Genomic DNA, 27,012 nt, shown 5'->3' with positions numbered 1-27,012 from the left:
ACTGCCCTAATATCATTTGAGGTGATGGGCCGTTTTGCAAAGGGACTAATCTGAACTATTATGATATAAAGTGTATAGTGCTGTTGTTTGTGCCGCTCGGTCTTTCCGTTAAATATATTTTCTGTTTTAAAATGTGTAATTTATAAATGAGTAATGAGTAAATTATAAATGTGTTTATATTTGTGTATGTACGCTAGAGTAATTCTGATTGAATATCTTAAACATTTTTATATCGTTTTATACTCTCGTTTCGTTCTGTCGCATAAATTATCTTAGATTTAACAGTAGTGTGTGTGTGTGCGTGCGTGCGTGCGTGCGTGTTTGCTTTAAACCCCATTGAATCCTCGAGGTTAATTCAGATCTAGCAGAGTAAGTCACCACTTGATTAAATGTAGGATACTATATGACAGCGTAAAATTGATTATATGTGAGCTCCATGTACACGGAAAACGTTTGTTGTGTGTAATTAGTATAAAGAGTAAATGGGAAAGTAGCTTATATCACATAGGAGTGCGTAAACTTGGCATTTTTGCTTTGGTGTCCAGGCGATGCCAGTTGCTCCTCCTCCGCTTGTGTTTTAAGAAAGAAGAGGGTCTGAGAGTGTTGCAGTACTTACAGACACGGTCCGGGCAGGGTTGTGGGGTGTCCGGTGTAATTGTGGGCGGCACGCAAGACACCATCAGCCAAAGGCTCTATGGCAACGTTGAACACAGCTGTCTGCTTCTCTCTTTTACCCATGTGAATTCACCAATCAGGAAACGTTTGTTCTTTGTAATTAAGTTTTACCTTGTGAGAGCGCGAAGAGCTGTCCACCCTGCTTGCGTGAGTGACTGGATGCGCCGGAGAGATGTGGAGGTTTACAAACATCATAGCTTGCATTGTCCTCGTGCTGTTCAAAGATGCCACTGCTCAAAACAAGGTGGGTTCAAGAATAACCTGTATTCTCACAATGCTGAAGTCGCCCGATCTGCCTCTAATCACCTTTGCATTGTAGTTGGTGTACAGTCATATCTGATTAATTATAATCAGATATGACTGTACACCATAACGCCAACTTCACCGCCTATGCAATTGAATACGGATTTTTAACTTGCCCGCTATCTCAAGTTACAGTTGTATAGTATTACCCGATTTCTTTGTACTGTACTTAATAGTGCTGAAACATACGGTGAACTGTCAATGCTGTTAGCCTTGTATGTTAGAGGCGTGGGTATACGTTTCGATTAACTCTGGCACACAGGTCTAATTTATGTAGACAAGTGTGTGTAGATTGGCAGATCATACAGAATATTCTTCAGAATACGCATAGTAATCAGTGATGAATGGATTAAGATGTGTTGAAATCTCTTTTGAACGCGGTGTGGTTTCAGAACATCGTCTTGGTGTGTGAATGTTCGAATTGCCACTTAATGGGGAAACAAATGAATTTATCAGTTTCCAATCATAATAGAGCCAGACGTGTGTTTCAAACTACACGTGTTGGCTAGACGATGTGTCCATTCATGAGCTATAGCATCGTTTTTTCTTATGTCCCGATGGCATGTTTTCAGTTCACCGTTATTTGGCAGTTTTCTAAGGATACACTTTCTTGTTCAAGAGTAGCGTGTTTGAAAAGTCATTCATATCTTGTCATAGTATATTGGGGTGGATAAGAGTTGGTGATTCTTTCCCTCTGAGGTCATGTAATGCGTAAAAATCCTGCAATCCTAAACGTTGCAGCACTACACTTTCTGGTGAATGTCCATGGCTGATTTCACCAGACTTGATGTGTCAAAAGGTAATTCATCATCAGCACACACAACCACAAAGCAGGTGGCAAGCTGTCCACAAGCAAGAGGAAAATGTTCAAAGTGTTGAGAAATACTGAAAAGGGATATCTGGTTAATTAAACGTAAATGACGAAAGGGGAAATATGGGCAAGTAAACGAACTGAGAACACTTTTGCTGTAGCATTTTAATGGACATTTATTTCCTCTACACACATCTCGAACTGTTTCCAGACATGGACACCAATTCCGCCAAGTTTATGTTAATTCAGCCACTTAGTATTTGCAGGGCTATCTCTACACAATGATAAGATACTAATTCCAAGTTGGAAACAGTTTTGCTCACTGCTATATTTAGAAATCCTGGCTTTCTCTCTTTCTATTTCTTTCTATACTGCATGCTGTCACACATTTGTATCTTCGTGGTGTGCAAATTTCAGAGCGCGGTGGAAACTGCTGATATGGACATTAGATTCGTGTATGAGCTACCCGGCGAGTAGCCTACATTCATTTTGAAGACGCTCGCTTCTGTGCAGCGCTGAGAGCGTGGCTTTGGTCGTTCTGTGGGTGGGTTCACATTAAGGAGCACTTTTCCTTATTGGTTCATTTCAGTAAAGCACCAAGATGACATCACACATTAGGCAACAAGTGTGCAGTGTTTTCACGACTGTTGTTTAAGTGAAGATCGATGGGTGAAGAAGAGAATAGAAGTGTGCCAGAGAAATTGTTCGTTTCACTGGAAAGAAAACGGAGAAGATCAAAAAGATGTCATGAATTATTGAGACACTGCGCTGTGCTGCTTAAAACTAACATCCCAGTCTACAGGCTGCTGGTAGCCTAATGCAGGCGAATATTCCTAGGTGCTTCGAGTGATACATCTGCATTTTGATTTCTGGTGATGCACTTTGCTCCTTGTGCTTGATTGATCTTATGATTGTTTTTAACTGTTAAGTCCATGAACCTGAAAGCTGGTCTATGACAATGCACATTAAATTGGTTTTTCATGGTTAATGAGGGCTCAACATTTTATTGTAATATATTTTGACAGTTGAAATAATAGTCTGTTTAACTTTCACTGTTTTGTATACAAGAGTGACAGTTTTACGGCCTGAACCTGTTGCATCGTCTCTGGTAATGCAGAAAGGATACCATTTGTTTGCTGGGCCAAGAGAACGTGTTGATGGAGCTCATTCCTGTCCTCTGAGTTTGTGTTAATTATTGCCACAGGATGACAGCCAGACCTCATTGGGGCCAAAAGGAAATCTGCATGTGACAATTAGGACATTGACTCGACTGACTGCAAAACAAAGGCCTTTGTGGCAGCAGTGGGGCCATAAACCATAACCCAAATGACTCAGTGACGAGAAAGATTGGCCTAAACACGAAGTAGTTTCCCTTTCAACTAAAGTCTCCGGTTATATAAATATGAGCATGCGCTGGTATGAAGTGCATGATGTAATATAATACTTTGAAAACATGGATAATGTATTGTATAATCTATAGCTATCACGTTGAGGTGGGAAATATAGTGTTAAATGAACGTTTATGTTGAAGTTTATTCTGGATTTATCTGTAAACGTGATGATAATAAATGTTGTAATTTTGTGCAAAAAGCACATCCCCCTCTGGATGTGAAGCATGATTTCTGTACTGTAGCACAATCTGTTTTGTGCTAACCATGAAAGGGGTTAAAGGGTCGCATCTAGCTAGGCGCAGGAGGGCGTACATTAGCTCTAATAATAGGGACAGAATGATACGCTCGGGAGCGATCGCTGATCATACATTCCTTTCTGAGCGCATCAACTTCTCAACAGATCACAGGCTGTAAAAAGTAGTGGATGGATTTTAGCAAATGCCATGTCAAGTTTTTTATGTGAAGCAGGAATCTTGCTGTGAAATCCCTGGAAAAAATGTATTTGTCAGGGAAGGCCCACTTAATGTTGGATTAGAACCATTTTAAAGGATCCCACCTCAATTAGAACCTCAGTACAAGGATCCTCAGTACATCCCTCATTCATTTTACTGGTAACTGGCCCTTTTCAGTGAACAGCATATCCTTGACTGAGCCAAATCTTTAATTTACACAAGGATAGAAAAAACATTACCTTGATGTTATTTAAATGTGGTGAGGGGGGCAGGTGAGTTGGGGGTGGGGTGAGGGGTTTGCAGCCGAGAATTGACTTACTTGACCCAAGTGCTCTATACTGTAATGGAGCAGAGATCAGCCACAAAATAGTCCTAGATTCATTGCATATATTCATGTAAACATGTGTCTTCATGGCAACTCCAGTGCCAATGGGTGATACACCCACACACTATACTTCTCCTTGTTCGGCAGGCCCACACATTGCCTGTTTCCTCCTCCCCCAGTGAGGAAATGGCAGTTGGCTTTTTTGGGGGGGGAGGCAAGAAGAGAGTGACCTAGGAGTAAATGTCCCGTTTAACACATTAAACATGTTATGTAATTCTACCTGGATTTTATACGGATCTCTAAATTTATGTTTTACTGGAGCAGTTTAGGTCAAGTACCTCGCTCAAAGGTTACAACAACACTGTTCAGAGACCAAAACCTTGTTTCAATAGGTAGGCCTGGTTTTTTGTAAACCCCCATTTTCTGCCTCCACTGTATACAAGAAGTGCGGCGGTGTGTGACCAATAACATGCACGTGTAGGAAAGGAAAGGGCAGCAGTTGTGGTCTTCTGTGGTGGTGGGCAACAGGAAAAGGTGCTCGTGTTGTAAAGGGAAGCACCGCTGGGTCCAGTCAGCTTTGGCAAAAGAGTCACTGGTGCATTTCAGTTCACAAAGACACCCCGGGGAATGTGGCAGCACACCCCCGTCGGCACTCGACGCGCTCTCGACGCGCTCTCGACGCCGCGTGCGACTCTCTGGTTTTTATTGCTTTTTTGTTCGTTTTCTCTTTCTTGCGGAGAGCGCTCTCTCTCCCTGTCTCTGCGACGGCCGCCTTCCGCGGCCTCCCTTTCCCATGAGGCCGCCAGGTCGGAGGCGTCCTGCCCGCTCCCTGGAGACGCTGGAAAAATAAACTGCGCCGCTCACCTCGGCTGTCTGAAGTTACGCAGACAGGAAATGACAGTGCCCCCCCCCCCCCCCCCTTCCTCATGTCCTCTTTTGCACACATGCATACATCTGCCAGACAAGATGTCACTCAATATCCCGCACGCTTTCACACTTTAAAAAAATTCACTGCATTTAGTCAGCTTGTCACCAACTTGGGAGCATTCAGATTAAATACTCCTTTTGTCTTCGGAAGGTCAGACCGGTTAATTATTCCTTGGCCACTTTTTTATTTTGGCACCCATGCACACCGAGCGATTTCCAAATTTGGAGTGAGATGCCGTCGAGTGGGTTGAAGACAACAATATTTGCCTTGTTTGCACAGCTGCAGGATTTTTGGAAGAGTAACCTCACTCCCTCTCTCACAGATCAGAGTGCCCCCGCCCCTCTGAAAGGGCTCGCTAATCCCTCCTCCCCGGGCCCAGACCTCTCGTTCCAGGATGACAACTTCCCCCCCTGCAAATAAAAACCGAGATCACATGACCCATCCTAATGTCAACCAGCCAGCCAGCCAGCCAGCCGGCCTCCCTGTCCTCTCATCTCTGTGTAGTGGGTGTCTGCAGTAGGGAGACACGGGAGGTTATTGTGCTTGCAGGGTCACCGTACAGCTAAACTACGCTCTGTAATATTCCATCCTCTCTGATTTGGAAACAGTCTGTGGCCTGTTGTGGGAAATTATAGCGATGAGGATCCTCACTGCTGTTATTATTCATTACAATGGTGGCTTTGATATTTCAAATTCCTCACAAGCACAGGTGCAATGGAAGGTTCAATAACAAATTAAAATAATAATTATTATTATTGATTATTATAATAATTTTAGAAAGCTGAAGGGGATCAGATGTCTCCCCCAAGCTTTTCTTTATTTCGTGCAGTGTCGTCTCCTTGTGGGGTGTCCAGTGCAGAGAGGGTGTTGCCTTGCCAGTGATACCCCCCCCCCCAAGACTGGTGTGAGTCGACGGGCGTTGGCTGGGCAAATGAGAGAGGCAGTGGGGCGGGGTGCGGCAGCATGGGAACAGCAGGGTGTGGCTGCTCTGTCTTTTGGTTGCAGACACGTTGAAGATTACAATGGGAAGGTCAGGGAGAGTGCAGAGGAGCAGGACGAGGAACCCAGGCCATTCTATGGATGAGGTTTTGAAATCTGGAGATACATTAAGCGGAACTGAGAAACCCTGCCCCCTAGCTTCGACATCAGGAATGGCAACCACATTTATGATACAGTTCTCCCCTGTAAATCACACTGCTTGAATAATGTATAAGGACAACCTTAGCCAACATGCCTTAGAACAATACCTCATTCTTCCAGGTTTTCTTTTAATGTGTCTTTCTGTGAGAAATCATTCTACACCATCCCACAGAATAGACAAAATGCTTGTGAACAAAGAATCTTGTCTCAAATAATAGTTATGAGCAGAAACCTGTGCTTGTCTGCAGTCATAATGCTGTGCTGTGCAGTCATAATGCTGTCCTGGTGGACATCCTCCACCGTCAGCACTTCCTGTCTGACCATCACATATGTGCACTTCCTGTACAGAAACTTTTTTTTCCCCAACCAACTGGTCATTGACCTATCGTGATGTCAAATTTTGGAGTATGTTTCAGTGGCACGTTCTTTGCACGTTTTTTCTCTAAGACTACACTGCCTCAGGATACATAATTTATTACAGACTGTTTTTCATTTTTCCTGACAATTCTAGAACTTCCCAGCCAATACGGCTTGGTTGAAAAGTTTTATGGCTTATCCTGCAAATGCTGAAAACAACATTGTGAATTATCTATTGAATTTAGAATGACAGCCGCTAGACATCGTCACACGTGAATTTGTTATGATTGCATTCCAGTGCTTTATCATTTGTGTGTGCTGAGACAGAGCATGCTCACGTCGTCCTTCAAATTGGAAACGAATGTTGAGAAATATTAGAGAGTACGCAATTTCCCCAAGAGAGTAGGCATTACACAGGCGTTTTACACATCTGGCTGCAAAAACAAAAGCACATGCAAAGTGAGGAATGGCAATGGCAATTTATTTTCCTAAGTGGCAAGGTCATTGTAGTGTACTCTGAGGTCAGTGTTTCAGAATAAGTACCATAAATAGTTTGGTTCCACGTGTGTGTGTGTCTGTATATCATGCACGTATGTGTGTGCAAGTACTATACTCTCTATGTGTATAGCCATGACCTGTAGCAGACCAGGTGAGAAAAACACTATTCATTTTTGTAAGCCGCAAGGGTAATACAGTTATTCAATTAAATTAAGACTACCTTGAAAATGTAGTTGTAAAAATATTATTTAAAAAAACCAAAGGTGTGTAAATAATGTGATTCAAGACTTTCTTGAATCATCTTTGTTTGGGTCAATACACTGACTGTTGTCTTCTGCTGAGCAGAGACCATTGTATAACTGGGACACATATGAATGTGTGTGTGTGTGTGTGTGTGTGCGTGTGTGTGCATGTGTGTGTGCGTGTGTGTATGTGTATGCATGCGTGTGTGTGTGTGTGTGTGTGTGTGTACAAATTGTGTATTGGACAAATTGTATATTGGAGAACAGTGTGAAAGTGTCTCAGGGGAGCATGCTATATGACTTGAGCTGCCGGAATGCAGGGACCCCACCATCCATTCTGGTCCATCTCATTAGCTCAGAGCAGATGGGTGTTTTGAACACAAAACTCAGATCCTGAGGAGGTCTAGGATTACAGTGTCGTTATCAGGCTTTTATTTTGATTTGATTTCCACAGTGGTGTCTGGTCAATGTCTCTGGACGAATTGTGTTTGGGTGGCTTCTCTTTGATGTTAGAGAGCGGGTGACCCACATCGTGTTAAATTCCATCTTTTAAACCACATCCCCCTCCTCCCCCACTCCCCAATCACATGGTCACAATGGAAAACAAAAGTTCAGCAAAAAACAAGAGTAAACCTGACCCACAACCTTTAAAATGTGTGCCCTCAAAGTCAACAAGCATTTTCTAAGCTGACCTCTTTGCTTTCAGGCATTATGCAGTACCTTTTAGGCTTAATGTTATTTCCTTGTCCCAACAGATTTTGACAAAGACACGGTAATCCCCATTGCTTATCTCTTATCTGAAAGCTGGAGTATCAATCCGACCCCATTTACAAAAGGCCATGGGTTCACATAAGCAGATTTTTAGCATATGCTACTACCTAATGAGGTTTGGGAAATGAATCAGAACTCAAAATAGACAGTAAATTAATTACCTGTGTTATTTTGCCCCTATGTGTGAGGTAGCAGCGTGCTGGCCACTCAGCAACATTCCACAGTTGCTTTGGTGAATTGTCTCATATTAAAATCGCTCTTGTGACTCACCACCTCGTTCGTGTTTATGGACACTCTGCTTGCGAATACACAGACTCGTCTGCTTCTTTCCTCAGCTCCTGACCTCTGACCCCTAGAGGAAACTCGTCCGCTAGCGTGTGAGCCTCTGAGACTCGGGCCAAAATCGTGAATCTCGAGGCGGTGTAGGGAGGCAGCAGGAGTAGCAGTCGGCGTGCTTCTCAAGAACAGCCGGCCCCACCTCTTGTGCTGGTCCGGGGTGCCGCGTCACTAATCCAAACCTTTATTAAGAGGGGTAAAGGTCATAGGAAGACAAATAAACTTCCCCACCAAAATACAAGCTGAGAACATCTGAGAACTGTAATTATCTCCTGTTTCTAACAACATGCTGCAGGACCCTGGCGGGTGTTTTGTCAGCTGCCGGGCAGTACGGTGTCTAACAATAGATTAGGCACCACCTGACGCAGTACAGAAGTCTGAGACCAATAACAGATATGGCAGTTTATGTGGCTTAGGGCACAGACAGTGTAGCATCTGTGCTGAGCGCCATCATCGAGTGACGGGGAAGAGCCGCCTTAAAGCGCGAAGGCTGTGCTGGGTTCCACGAGGTCTGGAAGAAAATTATACAGGCAACGGGAGACGGCACTGGTAAAGTGGTAATGCGGAGCGGCGCAGAGATTTAAGGGCTTTCCCGCAGATTTGGCTCGGGCATGAATGACTGTGCCACACGGTGGCTGTTGATTAAAACACATCCCCAAAGCGGCATTTTCGCGTAACCTGCAATCTACGTTTCTTACTTGCGTTGGCTCGGAGCTCAGGGGCGTGACAGACGACACCGCCATTCATCCAGGTCAAACTCTTTTGAACTCAAGCTGGCTCTCGGGCTGAGGGAGAGGCCAGGGTTGTAGCCGCCTGGGAGGTGTCTGGTTTACTGATTGTGGCCAAGTCCTCATAACATGGTCCTGTTATGAGGCTAGAATTCGGACACCTAAGGGCTGTCCGTGTTCATTATCATCTACTACATTTGATTGGCAGCAACAGTACAATGGAGAGACGGTGCTCAATGGAGGTGATATCCCTGTGGCTCATGGACTAAATACATCCATGATCCTGTCCATGCAGCTAGCATGGAAAGTGGAGAAGTGATGGAGATAATTTACAGTGAGCATCATAAAAGGGTATCCAGCTGCATCAGTCAATGGTTCCTAAAAGACATCAAAGACAGAAATGGTAATACATCTATTATATGTTTTCCAATGTTATATGAGTCCTCCAACAGACCTGTAGATGCTCAGTTCTGTTCTGGATTTTGTTCTGGATATTACTTGTCAAAAAGGCACATTTGGTCTTGAGGTTCTCCCAATGACTTTGTTTCCAAAAATGTATTTTTTTTTTTTTACAAAAGAATCCAAAGAATATGGTTTTTTAAATGCGAATGACTGACCAGATGATATAAATGTACTGGAAAGTGTCCTCCCCTGATGTTCACACTGCAAGTGAAGTGTGTGGGAAGGACCGGTAAATTCTAATGCAATAAATATCTTTTGTCGTCAAACCTTTTTCTTTGTCAAATAGAAAAACACACAGGCAAACTCAAGAAGGAAGAGCAAACTTGAGCTTTGGCTTAGTTTCAATTTTGAGATGTTTACCATTGCCCCCCCAGTCCCGACAAGCCGGAATTTCTGTACTTTTTCAGCACTTCATACTTCACTCTAAGTTACAAGCCTCTTATTGCTGTGTTGCTAGGGAGCTGCCAAACCCAGTCTTGTGCCGTTTTCTCCACGGCTGAAGGACAATAGGGGCTTCAGGGGGTCTGGACTGGAACCCTTCCAAGCCTGGTTTGATCTGTTAATCCGATATTCTCATATGGACAGAATGTTTGCGGCCATTTTTGGTTGACATCAGCAGAAAACAGCCTTCTTGCCCTGAAGGCTACCCTAGGGTCCCTGACCAATCGCTGAAGAGGGCCCCGGGCGTAAATCTCACGTAATGGAGGTTAACATCCCATGCTCTCACTGCGGCCGCATTCCTCTGCTAATGAGATCCCACTTACGACCCCGTTTCTGTTTACCTTGATGAACCACTTTGCTTTGAAAGTGGACGCAATCAACTTTGATATTTGCTCAGAGAACATAGCACAACCGCATGATGTTTTGTTAAAACAGTCCTGCAAGGCACAGTCTTTGGACCTGTACAGTTTTCTGCACACGTCTGCATTTAATCTTTGAGTAAAAGCATGTATGCCTAGCAGAAAATAGATAATAGTATATTTTTTATTGGAATACTCTTACTTCTTAATGCTGTACTTTACAACACTATTCTGCACAATTCTCTCTCGCTCGCTTGCTCAGTTATTCTGCAATGGTTGTGCCTTTGCTCTCCTCATTGCAGAATATACGCAGTGTCTTGAACATCCCATAGCTGCTATGAAAAAATGGTTTCAAGTCAGTCATTTCATAGCCCCCTTCTGGTTTTCTAACAAAAAAAGTGTCGACCTCACTGCTGGCTTGGTCTCTGCTCACTCGTGTCCACCCCTCCACAGCAATCAGGGGTGTTTGGGCCCCAAAATAGAATGGCAGTAATTGAGACAGAAGTTGAGCCTTCAGCACGGCTGATCTGAGAGATAGCGTAACCTCTCGTGACATGTGGGTCACCTTTTGAAGCCCCATCTCTGCGCTTTGCGTAATTTTACTAAGTGCTCCAATAGTAATTGTGGGTACTGGTGCGTAGTGGTTCTGGTAATCCCAGGAAGAGGTTATCTTGTCTAATGAATTGAATAATCACAGACCCCCGTGAAAACAGGATGTTTTAGTATGGACTGTGGTCATAATAAATGTGTCCACACACACGCACACACACAGACACACAGACACACACAAACACATACACACCCACACACACACACACACACACACACACAAGCACACACACGCACACACACACACACACACTCTTTCATGGTTACAGAGATACTGATTCTAAAATGTGTCCTACTCATACAATGGACTCCCCTCAGCAGAAGACAACAGTCAGTGTATTTACTGAAGTCTTGAACTACGTTATTTACACACCTACGGGTTTTGAAAAATCAATTTTCTATTACTACATTGTTATTTTAAAATTCTGTTATAGTGTTTTTGTTTTGTTTTGTTTTGTTTTGTTTTGTTTTGTTTTGTTTTGTTTTGTTTTGTTTTGTTTTGTTTTGTTTTGTGTTAATTCCTGTAACACAGTGTATCCTGGTTGTCCTAGGTACCCACAAAAATCCTCATTTTTTACTTCTTTGAAGTTTTCCCAATCAGATTTATATAAGTCGACAGAGTACAAGAAAGCATGTAGTAAGTGTAGTAAGTATGTGGATTTGATCCAAACGAAAAGTATAAACCGTGTGCAAAAAAAGAAAAACAAGAAATTAAACAGATACATTCTGACTGTCACGTAAGAATAGCAGTGGATTCTTCTGAGGCAGCAGCACTTGCCGTTGTGTGGTCTGTTATAGCAAGTAGAGCTTTCCCCTTATAAACTGCAGGTTTTCAGCCCAAAACCACAGGCTCAGGTACCAGCTTTGAGTCAGCTACCAAAAGCCACATCACTTAATTACAGACCACGGCAGAGGAGAATAGCGGGAGGGTTACGCTGGTTAAAACATGAGCCCTACAATGGTCATTCAGTAAATCAAAGGGAAAAGCAGTAAGGCATGCTGGGTAAGAAGCTTGTGCTTATTTGTATCTCTGCTCTCCCCGGCACAGCCAGATTTTACGCAAGATTATGATGCAACAGAAGCAAAGCACATTTGCCCTCAGTCCTTTTTGTTTCCCCCAATGCTGTGGTAATATATTGTGCTTATTCAAAATCACCTCTCTTCAATCAAATCCTATACAAATTTTGAAATCCTCCCTCAACCATTGACTAGCATAACATTTAAAAAGCTTCTAAATTGTAAAGCTTCCGCTAAGAAATTTTCACAAAAATTCACCCCAAAATTTGGCAAATAGCTCCCCAGTCTGGCAACCCCTATCGTCTGAATCACCTGTCGGGCAGATATGGAAGAACATCCAGCCTTCAACATGGCTGACGCATGGTTCAGAAGCAGCCACGTCTAAGGCGGAAAGGACAGACAGGATTCTGTAATGAGGAATTTCTGTAATGCAGGGATCTTATGGTCCTCTAAGTGGTACCACATGCGGGCTGATCCGGAATTTACAGAGATCACTAAATCTCATTTGAGAAAAGATAACAGTGTAAGTACCTCTACCAGAGGGTTCAGAGAAGCTGGCCTATTAGACCGATAGGAGAGCAGCATTTTGTGAGTAGGGGAGAAGATGTTCAGCTTCTGTGTGACGGAGGCCCTGTAGTCTTAATGGCAAGGGCAAGGGCAAACGTCTGTTAAAAATATTGCGTTTTCACTTATTTCCATGAGTTATGTACAGTATTTGTGTTTTGTTCTATTAAAACAGGTCAACTTTCGTGACTAAAAAGGATTTTAAAGTTATGTTACCTATTTCCTCTATATACAATCTATACACAAAAGTATCTGGACACCCCTTGGTCTGGGGCTGAATTTCATGGTTTTGTTCCCTTAGTCCCAGTGAAGGCAAATCTTAATGCTACAGCATACATTCACATTCTAGACGATTCTATGCTTTTCCAGCAGTTTGGGGAACACCCTTTCCTGTTTCAGCATGACAATGCCTCCGGGCACACAATGAAGTCCATATTGAAATGGTTTTGTGAAGAACGGTGTGGAAGAACTTGACTGCCGTGCACAGAGCCCTGACTTCAACCCCATCCAACACCTTTGGGCTCAATTGGAAAGGCAACTGTGAGCCAGGTCTAATCACCCAATCAGTACTCAAGTGCTCTTTTGGCTGAATGGAAGTGAATCCCTGCAGCAATGCTCCAACATCTACTATAAAGCTTTCCTAGAAGAGTGGAGGTTGCCATAGCAGAAAATGGTGGACCAACTCTATATTAATGCCCATAATTTTTGATGAGATGTTGGATGCCTGGTGTCCACATACTTTTGGCCATATAGTGTATGTAGATCATATTGCTTTCTGTTAAGATATTATGCAAATTATATGAAAAAACAGCAGAAACTTTCATTTGTGGAACTTGGCTTTCATCCCATCATCAGATTTGTACATCACTATTAGAAGCTAGTAATTTGACTGCCCAGTTCACTCTTGTAATGGGATGCATGAGGCCATGAGAATCAACTGTTAGCTCTGTTGGTGATGATTTCACTTGTGTCAATGACTTTAATGTGTTACACCTGGAATTTGAAATGTACTATATATATTCAAAGGGTGGAAGACTTGTGTTTCATGTTCCCTATCATTTTCAGTGTTCTGCTTTTGGTTTATAAGAAACCGCTCTGAAGAAAATGAAAAACGAATGACTCAACTGGCAAATGGGAAAAGTGCATAAGAATGACAGGATGATTTATGGATTTTTTGCCTACCACTATGAGGGACAAAATGCCAGAGTCAGCATGTTTCCATATACATATACAGAAATGGATTTATTAGGGGTTCAGCTCCTGACTGATGGCTGTGAGACACTGCAGAGAGAATCCTAATCACAGCATTCACATGACGTGATGGTGCAAGAGAATGGTCCTCATTATTGAGGAAATGCCACATTACAGTACTAAATGAATTGCAGCCACTTCGAAGGTAAGTGGTGGACTCTGGACAAAAAAGAATGTGGGCTTAATTTTATGCAGCATTAGCCTAATTTTTTGGGCATAATAATGTAAACAAGGGCTGTAGTACTTCATTTTTTCTGCTCCTGGAGATATTTTTCCAGCCACTGAAACCATGCTCTCAAAACCAAGTGTGAAAAATGTAACAGTCAGTAATGGTTGTCTCTTGAAGGAAGACATGCTTTGTGGTTACTGAGGACTCTTCCTGTTGTCCCTTGCATGGACCCCTCCAGATCTTTGGCGAGACGGAGCCGGTGCGGATGACGTCGGAGGGGTCGGACTGCCGCTGCAAGTGCATCATGCGGCCGCTGAGCCGCGACGCCTGCGCCCGTCTGCGCAGCGGCAGCGTCCGTGTGGAGGACTTCTACACCGTGGAGACGGTCAGCTCCGGCTCCGACTGCAAGTGCTCCTGCACCGCGCCGCCCTCCTCCCTCAACCCCTGCGAGAACGAGTGGAAGATGGAGAAGCTGAAGAAGCAGGCCCCGGAGCTGCTGAAGGTAAACTGGGCTACCATCCACCCTTGTTTTCTCTCTCATTTACATTTAAAAAGGTCTGGAAGGTCTTGTTTTTCTTGCTGGTCAAATCTTTGTGGTGTTGAGTGTTCTTGAGCAAACCAGATGTTTAAGGCACTCACCATGAGTGTAGGCCATGTAATGTCATTATCTGACTATGACTACATTAGCAATAACAGGACATAGCCCTAACTTGAAACTATAGGGCATGGATACTCAAATCTGGACCTTGAATCAAAATCCGGCCTTGGTTTTCTTTTTCCCCCGGTAATTAACTGAACAATTAGTGCTACTGATTGGCCAGACTGTATTCACACCTGACCCCAAGGTAAAGGGAGGGTGGAAAATCAGGAGTTTTTGGACCTGAAGAACTGTGATTTTAGTAAGAGGGCTATACGGCATAGCCTGCACTCGTTGGCCAAGGATGGGTGATCCTCCAATCAGTGCTAGCTCTCCCCTGATAAACCTGGAAGTGAATAGAGTGCTCCATTCGCTTCCAGGTAAGCAAATGGGATGAGTGGACGGGCTTCATCTGCTTCGTTCCTTCTGTTAATGTGCTGGTAATATAGTGATGAACTAAGAGCTGCAGGTGCCTATTCCACACTGGGGACAGAAAATTTACTACCAATCAGCTTCCGTTTGTTTCATTCACAAGCATTGATGAAAGAGATGGTGTGTGGGGGCTGGGTGTGTGTAACAGAGAGGCAGAGTGTGTGTGTGTGTGGAGGGGGGTGGGTAATTGGATGAATCCGCTCAGGTTTGTTGTCTCTGCAGGTGTCGACTGCAAAGTCTGGCTTTAATTTCTTAAACAAACAGGCTGTGACTAAGTGCTGCCTTGCTGTTTCCAAAAGGAATGGAGGTTTACGTACACAACTGGGACCGGAGGAATGAGGAAGGCCCTTTGACTAATGTGGCATGCTCACATTCGCGCAGTGGGGTCTTGCTGTTTTTCAACAGTGGGATCAAGCCATAAACATCAATGCTAGACTTTGCTTTACTGAACCACTTACGAGGGAAAACATTCATGCCAAGCTAAACACTCTGGGCTGTATTTCATACTCGGTAGTGGTAAGATTCAGATTTGCTTTTAGCACAAAAGGTTCAAGTGTTGAGTCGCATGAGGGGCAATGCCATTTGAGTAGGCTACTTCGCTTGATGTGCAACGGTAACTATTCATCTATTGAAATGGATCCTGTGGAAGAGCCATGCATGTAACCTTGCATAAAGGTATCTGTGAACAAAATAAATAATAATTGATCATAATACTGATATCAGAAGGGCCAATGGTCATGTATTACCTTCACATTTTGGTATTTCTTTCTTTGTGATGACCATGATAATGCGATCATGTAGGGTTTAGAAAGCAGCAGAGGTTGTGAAACAGTTCAGCGAGAGATGAAAAGCAGCGTGCAGGTCTCGGCTTAGCTCCTCATTCAGCTCTTTGAAATATGGTCCTTTTTTCTTTTATTTTTTTAAAGTGCATATGACTCTCAGTAGGAGGCAAGACACGCAATACCCTGAGTGAAGAAAAGGAGGGAAAGTGGACCAGATGCAGGAAGGCTGGCCAGGAGCACCTGATGTAATCAGACTCGGTTTGGGACCGTGTCCAAATTTTAAACCACCTGCTAAAATGCAAAGCGTACACTTGGAAGAAGACCGGAGCTCTTTCAGAGCATCAGAGGGCTTTGTTTCCTCCCAGCAGGGAATCACCCGTCAACGCGGGGGTAATTTTCTTTTAGTTAGGCAGCGGCGGGAAAATCAAAGCTTTTAAAGAATCTAAGCCAAATAACTTTCTTTCGTCGGTCAATAACCTCTCTCCCTAAGCCCAGAAATAACATAGGATAGGTTAAATTCAGGAGGTATCATATATACGGAGGAGGATGCATTATTGAAACATAACTACTGTAAAATAATTGTAGGCTATATCTGAAGCTATAATTTTCCTCCCAAAACTTTTAAATGAAAGATGAAGTTATTTAACACCGACTGTACAAAATCATCAGTCATGATGATGCAGGGACAGTGGTGGAAAAGTATAGACTTCTCAACAGATGGCTGTTAACATTGCCTACCAGGTAGAAAGGAGGCAATGCAACATGTATATGGTAAATCAGGGATTATCAGTTGTTAGCTATTGAATGCATTTGAGCATGACATAGAACACACAAGCAAAACAGGCAAACTTATAAACAATAAATGACCATATGCTTACAGTCAGTACAGTCATGTTTTTGTTTTTCTTTGCATTTGGAATGCTCTGAGATATTTACAGACCCATCCATTCATTGCAACGTCATTAGCCAGTTCAGGTGAGTCCACACCAGCGCAGGTGTCCTCCAAAGGGCATGTAGCTAGCTGTCGCATCTTGTCATCCAGCCACTGCATGATGATGCGGTGCACTGCGAGGCTGCAGGCCGCGTTCAGCTTTGCCACAGTCAGGCTGAAGTTCCCCAGGGTGCATCACTCCACTGAGGAAGAATGCCTTAGAAGGACATGCAACGCTCACAGTGTCCACATTTTAACAATATTTATATTGATGGCCAGAATGAACTCTGCTAGACTGGGATGGCATACTTCTGCCTTCCCAACTAAACAAACACGCACATAAACGTACTGACACGGCATCTAAGAAGGACCAAGCACAAGAAGCAGGAGGGCCCATTGCTGCTTGAGCTCAACTTACAAAGGTGCAATTATGCTCTCGTCTTTCTTTCTTTCATTCTTTTTAAAACCATAAATATAATTTGAGTCTTTCACCATTTATAAGGCTGATGAAAGCAATGTGTTCACGTATCCAGCCGGGGAGTGTTCGCGTTCCACGCCATGTCACACCTGTATCCAGCGTGTCTTCCTTTGGAGGGCGAAGCAGAGCCATTAGCGACGCCAGGGTCAATCAGTCTTTCTCATCATCAAAGACCTGCTTTACGCTCAGTCCCAGTTGCCTCGTGTCTCGCTCTTCATATTATGTAACCCACAACCAGCACTGTCGCCACACACAACTACATCCAGATTTTGTCTGAGGACACGAGCAGGCTGCAGGATTTTCCAGACTTAAGTGGTCGTGGTGACTTTGGGATTTGGCCTGATTCCATGGGGGAAGGGCATGTGCTGAACTTTTAAAAGTCACAGAAAGAGATTAGGGTCGGGGCCTGGTGAGAAATTAGATTAAATGAAAAGGCGAACACCGCCCAGTGAAGGGCTAAGCGAATCGCACGCACTGAACACGGTTTTGCTTTCTGTGGCTTTGGGGGTGCGTTTGACTTTCTGTGTTTGTACTCTGGTTTTCTTGACAGCTGCAGTCTATGGTGGATCTCCTGGAGGGGACGCTGTACAGCATGGACCTTATGAAGGTCCACTCCTACATCAACAAGGTCGTCTCTCAGATGAGCAACTTGGAGGAGGTAAGGAAAGGCTCCCAGTGAACATTTTTGTGGTGAAAGGTCGGTGGAACCTTGGTGAAACGCCGTCTAGTGAAAACTCAATTTTATTTGGTTGAGAAGTGAAAGTTTTCTAGCCAAACTGGACATAGCCTAGCTATATCAAGGAAAAACCTGAGCTATAATGGGGTGAGCCTAATCTGTTGATGTCAAAACATCTCCCAACCTAGAATTCCACTCCTCTAGACGTCTGGATTCCAGCTTTTGCTCTCCGGGCTTGAACAGCACAAAGCGAAACAGCTGGGGGAAGAAAGAGCCTTTGGGTTTTTTGAGAACGTTTTTTTTTTATTTATTGGATCTTATTTTTCTTAGTGTGGCACTTCCTTATTTGAGAAGAATTAATTCCATACTGCCAATGCTGCCTATTCTAATGCTGACAGACTTCCTGGAGATGAGAGTTCTGGGTCGTCTGGTGGGATTCAAGTGGTTCCTTTTAAATTGAGTGGTCACCCGCACTTTGCCTTAGTTCTTTCCCATCTGCCTCTCTTTCTGATGCTAATTGAAACCAACCAGAGGCAAAAACCACAAATATTCCTCTGTCTCAGTCAGAAACACACAAAGATACCCCCCACCGCCGTCTGGTGGTATGAAGGGATTTCAACTCTTCATCTGTAAAGTCAAGAATTAAGTTTTAACAGGAAGTCTGAGCAGTGCATGACAAATTAGGTGTGTAAATCAAACGCACACAGATGTAAAATTTTCTTTGCAATGGTTCCAGCAAGGTTTTTCAAACAAACCTGTGTATTTCACTGCAGGTTATTTCCAATCACTTTTTCTGTATATGATATAGCACTATTCCTTAAACTATATCAGAAAGAAAAATATGTTAAAAAATGAATGAAGCCACTCTAGGTTCCTGCCACCAATCAGAAGGCCCCATGTCCCCATTCTCCTTCCTCCAGACCATCAAGACCAATCTGACGCGAGAGAACGACTTTGTGAGGGACAGTGTGATCACCCTGTCCAACCAGTTAAAGCGCTACGAGAACTATTCTGACATCATGGTGAGCATAAAGAAGGAGATCTCCAGCCTGAGCCTGCAGCTACTACAGAAGGACGCACCCGAGAACAAAGCCCAGGTACACTGCCTGAACTGTGCATCTGTACTGTTTTAACTTACTGTAGAGCACATCCAGTGGCTGAATCACACAGTAAGATAGGGACATATCCATAAATGCACATGCACACTCATGCACAAACACACATATTTGCACCAGAGCCAACCCTAGGGTTTTGGTAGCCCTAAACAAGAATGTTGTTGCGGCCCCAATGTGATCCAGCTGAAATCCTACACTAACCATTTAAACTTGCATTGTGTGGCCCAGGGATGACTATGGCTCTAAATGACTGAGTGCTTATGCCAGTGGCCATTTCTGATTTGGACACACACAGCTTACACACTTTATGAAATATCTCCATTGGTAGCAAACTGCTGGAGAGAAAACCAAAGATGCCAGCAAGTACCCCGCCAAAAAGGCGCCTGCGTCCAAACCGCCCCCAAAGCCCCCCAAGGAGAAGGTAGTGAAGCCCAAGAAAGAGCCGCTGAAGCAAGCGAAGCCAGCCAAGCCCGACCCCACAGCCAAGGCCAAACCAGCTGGCCACCAGCCTGGGGTCATCCGGGGAATCACCTACTACAAGGCGGCCAAGCTGGACGACGCTGAGCACGGAGGAGGCAGTAAAGGTGAGGGGTGGTCCCGAGGAGACGTTGGTGTTAATTAATTAAAATAAAATAAAAAATAAATTTAAAAATTAATAAAATAATGGATTCATTTAAAATGTCAACTGTATTCTTTAAGCCTCACCAATTCAGCCCTGTCTTTAAAAGTCACACAGCCTTCCTGTCTCTCAACTTCCATTGAGAAAATCCCATGGTAAAATGTCTGTTTTCATGGACTCATCTGTTATAAGCCCTCAGTTGATTCCATAATATTTTCTTATTTTTTCCTACTAATCTACTTCTAAATAAACTCTTGGTCTGCCGCTGGCCTCATGCACTGATCAAAATGCTATCTCTGCATTGGACCTCAGACACTCAGATAAGATAGATACACCGCCATTGACTGAGTAGAAGCTAATGAGACCATTACAGTTTAAAACATGGTGATGTGTTGATACAAGAGCAGTCATCAGGATTAAAGGTCAGCGCAGAACAAGCAAGCCGGTTTATTGAAGTAATGCTAGATGTCCACTGAGACCGTTAAAACAACATTGAGAAATTCATACTTCTCAAGCTGAATCAAGTCCCACCCCCAACTCCCTCTTCAGCAGAAGAACCTCCCTTGGGAAATGGTAACATTCAGTTTTGTCATGCGTGTGTTTTCTCTATGGAAAATAATGCCATGAAGTCATATCTGCCTGTTGTTTTATTAAGTCGTGACTGATATCTTGCACTAGAAGGTAATAATAGTGAGACGAAAAGCAGACACTATCCTTGGATTTTAAAAAATGTCCGCCTGAGATAAGGAGATTCCAGAGAAAAGGGAGGAATGGGCGCAAGGTTTCAGATGTACCCTCCTCCCCCACACCAACACAATGCCATCAAGCCAACTGATGAAGCTGATAATCTGTAACCAGCATTCTTTACAGGCTGTCACCAGTGCCCATGTCGACAAGAACATATCACTGAACTGATGAAAGAAAAAAGTGGGGTGGCTAAAACAGGATTCTGGATTCAGTTCCAATCTACTGTCATTTAGCAGTCAGAGTAAAACAACAGAGAACTGAGAAAATCAAGCTCAGTCTGATGGGATTACATTACATAGCAGTATTACATGATGCATATTTCAACACTCTTAGTCTTGTGTGGGTAAAATATTTTTTTTACACTTTAGGAGCCAACAAATTCATGGCAAAAAATTTGCCTTTCTGTTGTGGTATGTTCTTTTCCTGCAGTCCTTGCAAACTGTAGTCCATGATAATTTCCCTGTAAACCTTTGAATGAAAACAAATAATCAAAATTAATATGACAATTTTTATAGGGTTATTATTTTCTTTGAAAAAAATTGAGCAATGATAACAGTCATTGAATTAAAATTCTCCATTGTGCATGAGGAAAGTGCACATGAGAAGGAGTCTTTGGAAAATAATCAGATTTCTTGTGTGAATCCTGTTTTTTTGTCACCATTGGGGATATTTTGTAGTCATAAATATTTATTTAAATTAGTTAAATAATTTAAATTTAGATGTTTTGGGTGATATTGCAAGTACATATATTTATTGATATGTGTTCATGAGAATGCCATGTCCTTACTGTGCTCTGGCGATGGGATGTATTGTGATTAGACATAATCTAATGATGAACAAAGAGCTGAAGCATTCCATGCTGCCCTCTAGTCCAGATGACCCTCAGCCAAAGTAGCAAAGCAAAAACACGACCTATTTGTAGGTGAGAAGCCCCTTTTTTCCTTGTTTTTTATGGGGTGGTCCTTTCAGACCGCTTGAAAAGATTTGATATGGATCACAAAGTCAGACAAGCACAGAGCAGACAACAGTGTGTGCGTGACACCTGTCCCAACCCCATGTGCCTTTTTGGCACCACCTCCGCTTAATCCCACTGGACCATAAAAAGGGCCTGACCCCAGGAGTGGACGAGAGGGGAGGGAACAGGGCGAGTCCAGCCGTCCCTGTCAGAAACGTGAATTGAATTAGCCTAATTTCCATAATCCCGCGGAAAGAGCATCCCGTCCGCATTCAGCCGGGGGACGCGGCCTGCCTGTCGATCGCACGTCAAAGAAAAACAAGGGGCTCCACGCCCAGGGGAAGGCAAGGTCTGACATCCACGTCAGACAGACTTCCTGTGGGACTTTGCCCTTCTGCCATTGTGATTAAAACTAATAATGTTGGAGCGACTCGGTAACCACAGTGAATAAGCTCTGGGGGTTTTGCAGCTCTACGTCTGTTTTATGTCAAGTTCAAGGACATGACTGAAGGCACCTGCCTCCCTCACTTGGCACATTAACTCTTTTCCCTTTCACTCTGTGAGAGCCATTGTTGCAAACAAGTTGATGACAGGGGAAACAAGGGAGGCCCTATTCCTACAAGGACAGAGGAAGAAACTTGTATTTTAATTCCGTATTTCAGTGATAAATCCACATGGATTATAAATAGTAAATAGTAGGAACTTCTACTCCAACCACGATCACCTGTTTATTCTGGCCTTTGTGTGCATACGCCTGCATGTCGGTGTAAGTGTGTTTATGGTGTTTGTGTAGGTGCATGTGTGTATATGTTTCAGCGTGTGTGTGCGATTTCCGAGGCCATCGTGATTGCATACAGAAATCCCCTTCAGCATTTGACATGGTGCAATGTCCCTCACTGCAGCCACACATTTAGGATGTTCTGGGTAAGGAGGTGGGTGGGGGTTCGTGCAGGGAAAGAGGAGGAATGCTGGATGTAAACAGTGCAGATGATGGGAGATGAGGGCCAAATCTTTTGGTTTCCTGCATTTAGAAAAACCTGGTGGCAGAGGTTTCCTTTAAAGCCTCTTGGTGCTGTCTGATCTGTATTCAGCAGGACTCTGTGGCTCTCCTTCCCGACAGACACAGGAAGTGGTCACACGGAAACTAACTCTTCCTGTCGTGTCTCGCAGAGAACGCAGGCAAAGCTCAGGCAGCTCAGGAAGCCAAAGAGGACGCCGCAGAGGACGCCAGCTCCGAAGTCATCTTGGACGCCACAGAGGTCCACACAACGCCGCCAACAACAACCACACCCAGGACCACAACTACTACTGCATCCACCACAACCACAGCCACCACCACCACTACGACTACAGCCAGTCGAGAGGCGCCAGCACCAACCATTGTGCTGGTGCTGGACAATTCTGACAACAGCAGCCGGTCCATTCCCAACAAATCAGGTATGCTGTCTTCTGTGTGTCCACACTGTCATTCTCTGTTAAGTTCCTGTAAAGTGTGAAAGCATAATCCACCTCCAATACTAGAAGTCATTCCTAGAATGGGGCATAGTTCACTTCAGGCTGGTTGAGTTCTAGACTAATTTCCTGAATTATAATTTAGGACACCTTCCCATTTTAAAAAGCCCTACACAACAGCAACTGCGTAAATGAACAAAATATCGTTTCCCAAATTATTTTGTCTGTTGCTTAATATTTTGGCTGAGATGTTTCTTTAACTGGTGGCAGTGAAAGATGTGGACTGTGAAGGGACCATAGCTTCAGTGGAACATCCAGAGAAACAGCACAGCTATGGACGCAATGAGGGAGCCTGGATGAAGGACCCTGTCGCCAGGGACTCCAAAATCTATGTTACCAACTATTACTACGGCAACAACTTGGTGGAGTTTCGGAACCTGGAGAATTTCAAGCAAGGTAAAATACAGGTTTTCATTGCATCTTTTCATTGCTGGTGATTTTTTTTCTTTGCTGCCTTACTCATCCATTACCACAGCATCCATTACCCTTAGAACTGTTGGTTGCATTGATCACGGACATGACAAAGTAAGCCTATCATTGTTAAAGTGTCTGGTGTAAGTGCCTTTCATAGGATACCGGAATTTTTTTAATTGTAAAAGGAGCTCTTCTATATTATCTTTACCAAGCAATATTGTTTACTGAATACTGTACTGAATACTGTATTTGTACAGAAAGCATTTGTAACAGTTTGCATGAATTGTCACCAATCTCCTTCCAGAGAATAGAGAGGGTTTCATATCGTTTAAAATCAATGAGGCATTTCCCCTCCCTGAAAAACAAATTTGTTTTTGTTTGAAATTTCAGTTCTTGAATTATAGTTACAGCTGTTGCACAGTGCATTGGAATTTCCCTGTTGTACACAGTGACAATTTAAGGGCAAAGACGTTCAAGCTCCAGCTGCCGGGATCTCTTGTGCAGCTGACATTTGGCCTTGAATGGAAGAGCCCCACTCACACCCATTCCCCTCAGGCCCATTTGGAGCTTAGAGGGTTGCATGCTTTTTCAGATACAAAGCAGAAACCAGGCTGGTTCACTCTGACTGACAGGTGTTGGACTGCCTGAGTGGTATACCTGCATGACTATTTTGCTTTGACATAACACAGAGAATTTTCCTTTTAAACAGATCCAATTTGTAACTGTCTCAGCTAATGAACACGCAAGCAGGAAATGGTTTATGTAACACTGTGAATAAACCTGTTGCACATTTGAATTGGTGAGGCTGTAAACCTGCCTCTGTATGATAGACAGTTGTAGATGTGGTTGAAAATGGATAGGGGCTTTTTGTGGTATTGAGTGGTACAGAACTTCATTCATTACCTCAATCACTCTTCCTGAAGTGCAAACATAAGGACAAGACATGGGTAGGTACTCAGAGACATGTGTTAGTGCAAGACATGTTTATACAGCAGGGGTGGTTAAAAATAAGCAGGTCGGAACAATTTTTAGAATGAGAAAAGTCTGTGTGTACTATACTGCATATGTCCCAAGGACATGTTCATCTCGGCTAATAAAAATATTTGTGAGATCATTTATCTTTCACTGATGTCTATAATATTTGGCTAAGTCAAATGTATCATGAAAAGGTGAGGTCATAATTGGTCATATGAAGCTAGGATATGCAGTCCACAGTGACATAGATGTTTGCCTGGATTCAGTTAATACATGTCCTTTGACCCACAATTAAATGCAAATCTTGGTTTTGTCATCATAAAATCCGTTTGGCGAGTCACTAAAATTAACTGACTAAATTGCATTTTAAAAAACATTTACAGTTAATCATGAATCAAAAGTGAGTACAAATGTTGATTGAATCCAAAATCATTGATGGTGAAATGAGAATCTCTGTTGAGTGAGGATTGCCCAGCTGACAGCGCCAGTAAGATAACTAGATAACAGGACTACTCTGGTCTCTCTGCAGGGCGATGGAGCAACCTGTACAAGCTTCCGTACAACTGGATTGGCACGGGTCACGTGGTATACAACGGTGCCTTCTACTACAACCGGGCCTTCACCAAGAACATCATCAAGTATGACCTGAAGATGCGCTACGTGGCGGCCTGGACCCTCCTGCACGATGTGGTCTACGAGGACACCACCCCCTGGAAGTGGAGGGGCCACTCGGACATCGACTTCGCCGTGGACGAGACCGGCCTCTGGGTCATCTACCCGGCGGCGGACTACGACTACTCCCAGCAGGAGGTGATCGTCATCAGCAAACTGGACCCCGGCGACCTGTCGGTGAAGAAAGAGACCACCTGGAAGACGGGACTGAAGCGCAACTCATACGGCAACTGCTTCATCGTCTGCGGCGTGCTGTACGCCATCGACGTCTACAACCAGAAGGAGGGCGAGGTGTCGTACGCCTACGACACTCACACCAACACAGAGGCCATGCCGCACCTGCCCTTCATCAACCAGTACGCCTTCACCACGCAAATTGACTACAACCCCAAAGAGAAGGTGCTCTACGCCTGGGACAATGGGCACCAGCTTACGTACAACATCAACTTTGTGGAGCAGTGAACAATGTGGGGGTAATCTGTGCACCTCAATTAACTCCATCCTATCACCAAGCACTTTTTTATTTTTATATTTTGTCATTTTTAAAGCTTGTTGATACTATGCGTTTGCTTGTTTTTGTGACTTTCTTCTGTTTCAGTTGACCACGTTATTGCCAGTGTTTGTTTCCTAAACAAGTGTTTGTAAAAGAAGAAGTGATGCTTCTTCGAAACGATATAAACACAATTTTTTCGTTTTTTTTTCACAACTGTTTTTGTATTTTTATATTTAACCACTGGATTCAATCAAAGTTTTGATGGTGACTTTGACTCAGAATTAAACAGTTCTGTCGTCAACAAAATCTTTGCAAATATGTGTGTTTCTATGGATAAAGAAGCCTGCATATGTTTGTGAGTCAAAGTTGAATCCAGGGATAAGGGAACAATTCAAACTGCAGCACTCAGCTGCAGCCAAAGGTTTTACAACATGAAACAATGAAAGGAATGTTGTGCTTGACAAGACAGCAGTTCTGCTGTCAAATTGGTCAAATATGTTCAATAGTGCTTTGACTAGACATCTATTTAGTTTGACTGAATTTACCCCTGTCTTCTAACAAAGGGACTGGATGGATATTCTCTTGCGAAGTTGTCATGTGGTACAGTAAATTGATGGTTGTATGAGTTTGAAGCCCAATTACTATATTCTGCTTAAACAATTGAATATAACCAATAATTGTTCAGAGGTCTAACATATAATATGCACACACACGCACACACACACACACACACACACATATATATGTAGGAGATTAATAGCTAGCAGCACTATAGGTTAAGGGGAATGAAGCCAGCCCATATTTATAAAGAAGCCCACATTTTAAAACCTTGGACTGTTCCATAGTGTAATAGATTTAAAATGACATTTCATTTTATAAGTACAGCAATTATAAACTATTCACGTTTAGTTTTTTGTCATTTTGTAAAATAGTTTTCCTTTGTAAATAAAAACATCAGTATGCATTTGTTAAATAAAAATACTGTTTTGTGCTAAATGTACTGTAGGTATCATAATTAATATTTGCTACTTCACATTTCAATTATTCAATATTTATTCAGGAGAGGACAGATAATATCTTTGTGTTACGTCTCAAAGTTTGACCAGACATGTTTAATATGAAACATTTGCTGTAAAAACTGGATATTTTACAAAAGATGCTGTGCATAATTTAGTTGATGATGTTTGATACACATACTGCTTTTATGGGAACATTCTTCTCAAGTCCAGAGACACATTTTACACTAAACCCACACATTATGTTGTAATTTGACCTTTTCTTCAGTTTCTGTGTAATGGTTCCAATAAACAAAAATATGAAGTCCCCTTCAGTTTGTCAGTTTGTTGAGTCCTGTGAAACTTGACTTCCATAGAAGTATCAGTCATTCTAAAACGATGATGCGTGGTTGACTTCATAATTATCATTCTATGCAAATGTTAATTTGAACATTTGAAGTCATTTCATTTTTGGGTAAAAAGCCAGTCAGTTTGGAAATTACATAACTACTGCGGGGGGGGGGGGGGGGGGGGGCTAGGTTGCTGTATGGAAAAAGAATGAAGGACTATGTTACAGCGAAAGCTTGCAGTGGTGTGCTGTTTTTGTAGGAGAGCTAGAACTAGACCGTTGAGAGCCATAAGAGAGGGATTCTGCACTGGGATTCACTGTCCACTGACCTAATTGTTTAGTTTCATATAGAGAACATTTTCCCCAAACAAGCCTCTGGCTTCAGACCAAGATCAATAGAG

General features: G+C 43.2%; 1 protein-coding gene across 1 annotated transcript; it reads left to right on the top strand.

Annotated features, from left to right (window-relative positions):
- The first annotated feature begins 574 nt into the window (after nucleotides 1–574).
- LOC118237056 (olfactomedin-like protein 2A) lies at nucleotides 575–26,592 on the top strand. The gene is made up of 8 exons (XM_035435454.1): nucleotides 575–919; nucleotides 14,068–14,331; nucleotides 17,640–17,747; nucleotides 18,686–18,862; nucleotides 19,209–19,464; nucleotides 22,372–22,638; nucleotides 22,924–23,109; nucleotides 24,632–26,592. Exons 1-8 carry the CDS (start codon nucleotides 848–850, stop codon nucleotides 25,234–25,236), a joined length of 1,935 nt encoding a protein of 644 aa, XP_035291345.1. The 5' UTR covers nucleotides 575–847; the 3' UTR covers nucleotides 25,237–26,592.
- The last annotated feature ends 420 nt before the right edge of the window (nucleotides 26,593–27,012 follow it).

The sequence above is a fragment of the Anguilla anguilla genome, chromosome 10, assembly GCF_013347855.1.
Source record: "Anguilla anguilla isolate fAngAng1 chromosome 10, fAngAng1.pri, whole genome shotgun sequence".
Lineage (NCBI taxonomy): Eukaryota > Metazoa > Chordata > Actinopteri > Anguilliformes > Anguillidae > Anguilla > Anguilla anguilla.
Note: the sequence above shows the minus strand (reverse complement) of the source record. Positions and strands in the feature narration are given on the sequence as shown.